Genomic DNA, 5,589 nt, shown 5'->3' on the forward strand with positions numbered 1-5,589 from the left:
CATTAGGATCCTTTTAGATTGGTTAGAAACTGGGAATAAAGCAGACAAGCTAAATTATATAACTATTTAAAGTGAATATAAAGTAGAAAATGGGTGTATTTTCAATACTTTCTACATTTTCTCTGATTACTAAGTAAATACAAATAATTGTTGTTGCAACATAGGACTGAAATACAATTTTGCATCTGAAAATTTTAATACTTATGAATCTTGTCCATTTGTTTAATAATATGCAAGTTTCAGATTAAAAAATATCTCGAGACAACGCCATTGTTTTCAGTTGCACTACGATCTTGTTCACCTAGACATCCGAAGTGTGCACCGTTAACTATGCTTAGAAATGTTTTCAACTGTTAAAAGATCAACCTTATCTAAAAAGCAATTTCCAATGTCAAATTGTGCTCATGTAGATTATGTAATGAATCTCATCAAGGAAGGAGATGAACACGAGTAATAAACAAGTACATTTTATTTACCTCATATCCACCCGAACTGCATCTAAACAAAAGCTGATAAATCTTTCTGTGATCCAAAATAGACATGACAGCAGCAGGACATGCTGTTTATGAATGTGTCCCGATACAAATTAGAATCAGATCACCATATCAGGCTGCGACTCTAACAAGTGTGTACAAGAAAGTCAAAAAACAACTTCCATCAAAAATGTCTCCTTTGGAAATTTAGAAGGGCCGGGGACAGATTAAAAACAGTGACAGGGTGGCATTTCAAATCTGCCAAGTGAGCAGTAAGGGGAGGAAAAAAGAACATCCATCTGCATCAACTATAATGGGAAAATAATACGTTTTAAAATATAAACAAAACAACAGTAAATAATTATATACTTGAATATAATCAGGCTGTGACCATTAAGACTAGTGTTCAGAAACATGGCATTGAAGGGGAACACAACTGTTCATTTCTCTCATAAAGCCATGTAGGCCCTTCCACATGACACATCTCTGAATGCTGCAGTGTAGTTATTCTGTTGGCAAGAAACAAACAAGAGCTTATGACGATTTCAGTTTCATACAGATGATTTCAACCACCACCATTCAACAAGATATTTACAGCACCCCTTTCTAGAGTGTGTGCATGCTGTTCTTGGACTAAAAACTACAAAACAAAAAGGCAAAGAAAAATAATAAAGGGAATACATCAGCTAAAACAGCATCAGGGAAATAAACATCCACAATATATGATACAATTCAAAGCTTAAATATATGCATACTTTAACCAGCACATGCAGCTATGTATAGCCCAACAGAGCTCCTTGGAATTAAGGAGGGGAGTTAGTTAGGTAAAAAATAAGCAGAGCCCGGAAAACACATCTGTGTTGTGAGATTTGAAGTTGGAAGCCATTTTTGTCATTGAATCCATAAAGACGGTTTATCAAAAACAAAGCAAATACATAAGAAACAGAAATTTGTGTCCACTTGCACCAGATATGAGAAGATTGCGTCATGCATCCTCTCCTAAAAGTTCTCGTCGGACCGACCAACTCTCTCTCCACCGCTTTCACGCTACTGTGTGCATCTCCCTTGCTTTCCTTGATACCGAATGACAGGAAAAAAGAAAAAAACACAGCAGCTCACAGGTTCAAACACCATTGCTTGCATATGGCTGACAAAACTGACTGGACATCCCAGGTCGCCCAACTTTATAAGCTCCTGAACGCAGTTCTCTCTGGTAAAGAGGAGGCAGGAGAAGGGAGCCTCGTATATAGCGAAAGAGAGAGTAGAGAGGATGGTGGTGGCCGTTAGCATGTTCCTCAAGAAAAACCCAGTGAGCTGGATGTGCTGGATCGCTGGTTCAGACGAGACATGCTGTTCATGCTCGAGCTGGAGGGCTTGAGGGGCGAGTTGCAGCCCAGGGCTTGTGGGAAACGCTGGTGGTAGCGATCCAGACGTAGATACTTGACCGTCACCAGCTTACCTAGAAAAAAAAATCAGGACAGGTTTAAAAACGGACTGAAAATTGACTGAGAAAACCTAGAATAAATGCAACGTTTGTTTACCATCAAACCAGGAGCCATGCAGTGCTTTGAAGGCTTTCCCAGAATGCTCTGCTGAAAGGCACTTCACATAAACGCAGCCCTAGATGAGAACAAAATCATACAGCAAATCAACCCATTAATTAAATGCCTCTAGGAATATTACTCGGTTCCAAAAGAAAGAAAAGCTTGAAGTATGTACAAACAAATACAGGTCTGTGTAATATCTTAGTTTTTTTTTAGATATTACCTATTATTTATCTTATTTAATTTAGCTATTATTATCTAGTACCCTTTAGCTTAGCAAAATACTAACATCAAATGCCATTCAAAACAATTGAGTAAAGTCAGTTTATATGATCAGCTTGATAGCAAACCAATATGGTGCAAAAAGGTGAAAAACTATTTTCAGAGTACTTAAAGATAGCTTTTTTTTACCTAATATTTGCGTATGACAATATGTAGCACCTGTAAGCTTAGCAACATGCTAACATGAAACAATCAAAACAATTCAAGATGGCATAAAGAATAGTTTTGCAAACAACACCACCACACATTAAAAATTAACTGTTCCATGCATTTTATGCTTCTTACAATATGACTCCATTGGAGTAAACTATGAGTCAAGTCAATTTGTTTGGCCACTTATGAGGGTCCATGATGGCAGGGATGCAGCCTCTGAAGGCAGCAGGAGACTCATTAGCTTTTGGACAAGAACCTATAAACCCAAGCTGTATATTTTGTAATGAATCACACAGGATCCTCACCTCTCTTGAGTTTTTGTCAACAGCTATGTGAACAATTCCATCGTTGTCACTGCACTTCTCCAAAATGGCTTCTTGAATGGCGAGGTGCCAGTTTTCCCCTACTTCCCTGTTAAAGAGGGAAATACAGAGCAGTGAGACTACATTTCTCTAAAACACTCTATACGTTTTACTTGAACAACCAATTCAGTGTGAGGTCACATGCAAAAGTCCTTGAGTAACGTACATTACAGGATCAAACATGTTGCGAATCTTCAAGCATGGCGTTAAGCTGTTTGGTGGTGAATTTCTTCGGTCCAACGGAAAAGCTGAAGAACAAAACAAGCAACTTTAGGTTCATGAACATTGTCTATATGCCCAAAAGAATGTGGACACTATGCAAAAACATTTTGAATGTTTAGTATCAGTTACATTTGTATTAACAGGAAGTTAGACAACCAAACAAGTCAATCAGAAGCCACATTTATTAATCCAAAAAATTTAAAAGACAACAAGTTTGACCTTAAAATGCAGATGGTTGACTCCACACAAAGAAAACCTTACCTTGGCCTTGCCACACTTTGGATGGCATGCTGGACATCTTATCAGGTGACACTGAGGGCTGAAGCCACCGCCACACCATGAAGTCTGCCCCTCCAATCCTCTGCGTTTCTGTCCGGATGCGGGACTCATTAGCAGAGAGAAAAGCAACGGCTCTGTCCCACACCTTTTTCATCTTCTTTCTGAGAGAATGACACAATACACATATACCCTTCAGAATGCACTGGACCAGGAAAAGAGGACGTTTCATCCGAAAATGCAAAACGAGCTAAAACCAAATTCGCACTGCAAAGACGCAATACCTGTCTTGAGGCTGGACAAGAGAGTCACGGACATGAGGGATGGGCAAATACTGCTGCAAGCCCTTATTCTCCTGAAATGCTTCATTGTGGCTTCTCATTACATCTGTGAAAATACAAAGCACAGGTGATAAAGATGCTTTACACCTGCACGGTGTAATTTCTGTGCTAAAAATATAGCCTAACGATGAGACAGCCTTACCGATGATCCTTTCCACCATGTCATACATCTGTCTAGTTTCCTCCTCTTCTTTGCGCCATCTGTATTTCATGTAATACACCAAACCCAAAACTACACCAATGCCTACAGAGAAACACAGGAAAGGTTAGTGAAAAGACTTAGATCTTCCCCGTGCAGAAAACACCAACCTCTGCAGAATGTAGAAGCCAACCTGCAAGGACGAAGAGAACTCTGTGGATCACAGTGAAGAAGGCGCGTCTGAGACGACAGAAGAAGGACATGCGTGGGTGGATGGACTCCAGTCGTGAGATTTCCGATACTTCCTCTATGGGTTGAGAAGGGTCAGCACCAATCAACCTGCCAAGAAGCCAACACACCCCCAATGAACACTGGAAAACGGCACACACAGAGCGATCGATCGATAGATAGATACTTTGGATGGACATCAATTACCTTATACCAACAACATCTTTGGTTTTCATGACCCACTCTAAAGACGTTTCAATCAAGTTTTCATAGGCTTCATTTTGGAGCTTGAAAGAGAAAGATGCTTTATTATGTTGTGCATTTTCATACTGGTATACACACAATTTTCCAAATTATACAATTAAAATATGACAAAATGTCATTGTCAATTAAAGAAACAATGCAATTTGACTAACAGAAGATGGAGATCAAACCCTTCACTGAATAAAACAAACCTTGAGGTACGTAGAGGCGTCACTAAAAGAGACACTTCTGTTTAAAGGATTTTTAAAGTCTCCACAATCATGTTCTCCTGAAAGGCAATCAAATGGTTGCACTATTTAATGCTGCATATATTAAAACAAAATATATTTCAGTTGTATCTGAATGCTCACCAGCGACATTGGACAGGTGCTCATGTAGAGACAGGAGCAGGTTAAGGATGAGGTCTCGGTCTTTAACATCCTGTTCAAATCAATACAAGTAATTGTTGCAAGTGCATATTTAAAAGGACAAAAAAAAAAGATATTCCTTTTTGGTGGAAAAGGGAATTTGCTTGACTAAAAGTGTAAAACATGGGACACAGGTGAGCAGACACTTACATATTGCAGATCAAACTCTGGTCCGAATGGGTGAAGTATGACTGAAAAAGAAAGAAAAGTAAGTTGACAAAAGGCATTACTCAGCACTAGACATTTTATAATGATATGACTGGATGGTATTTCCCAACTATGGCATGGAGGAGGGCTGCTCATCATCTCACACTTGAGTCATTGTCTGAACATTGTGCTTCTGTCCTCACTCTGGCCCGGGCCCAGATTTAGCACAGCAACTGCCCTGCGCGTCTCAATCACAGACTGCATTGGTCTGGCTTATCAGACGTGAGCCGTCTGATGTTGCAAGCCATTTAATCCATCAGTCTCTGAGAGGAAGCCATATACTCCGGAAAAACAATTGCGTAAAATTTTCAAGATCAAGTCTGGCCTAGATTTCAGGTGATAAGATCAAATTTAGCTGTTTTTGGGGTTGTGCTATAGATGCAAGTGGCTTAAATCTTCTTAACCCTGGTAAAACCACAAAAATACATGGACAAAAGTGGCCTACAGATATTATTCTGGGTGGCGCCACATTTCATTTTGACAGGAATGAAAACAAGGCTGGGAGAAATAGATGTAGAGTTCAATGGACTATACTGGTGTTTAACATAATTGTTCAGCTGACAAAACACCTTTTACGAAAAACATTTTAGTAAAGAAAACTCCATAAACCAGTTTTGCCAATTGTGAGATTTATACAGCATACTATTGTAAAGACTTTAAATCTATCCCGTATTACGTCCAATCAAACTAA

The 5,589-nt window shown here is 39.1% G+C and overlaps 1 protein-coding gene and 1 pseudogene across 1 annotated transcript; one reads left to right on the top strand and one right to left on the bottom strand.

Annotated features, from left to right (window-relative positions):
* Window positions 1–451: 451 nt before the first annotated feature.
* Window positions 452–5,015, bottom strand: LOC113064111 (inner nuclear membrane protein Man1-like). The gene is made up of 12 exons (XM_026234682.1): window positions 4,842–5,015; window positions 4,635–4,704; window positions 4,476–4,552; window positions 4,228–4,307; window positions 3,986–4,131; window positions 3,796–3,897; window positions 3,597–3,699; window positions 3,298–3,476; window positions 2,981–3,062; window positions 2,758–2,863; window positions 2,015–2,093; window positions 452–1,932 (listed from the first exon to the last, which is right to left on the bottom strand). Exons 1-12 carry the CDS (start codon window positions 4,995–4,997, stop codon window positions 1,769–1,771), a joined length of 1,344 nt encoding a protein of 447 aa, XP_026090467.1. The 5' UTR covers window positions 4,998–5,015; the 3' UTR covers window positions 452–1,768.
* Window positions 5,016–5,384: 369 nt separating this feature from the next.
* Window positions 5,385–5,589, top strand: part of LOC113056960 (DNA helicase B-like) — a 5,595-nt pseudogene continuing 5,390 nt past the window's right edge.

Source organism: Carassius auratus, chromosome 4 (genome assembly GCF_003368295.1).
Source record: "Carassius auratus strain Wakin chromosome 4, ASM336829v1, whole genome shotgun sequence".
NCBI classification, from domain to species: domain Eukaryota; kingdom Metazoa; phylum Chordata; class Actinopteri; order Cypriniformes; family Cyprinidae; genus Carassius; species Carassius auratus.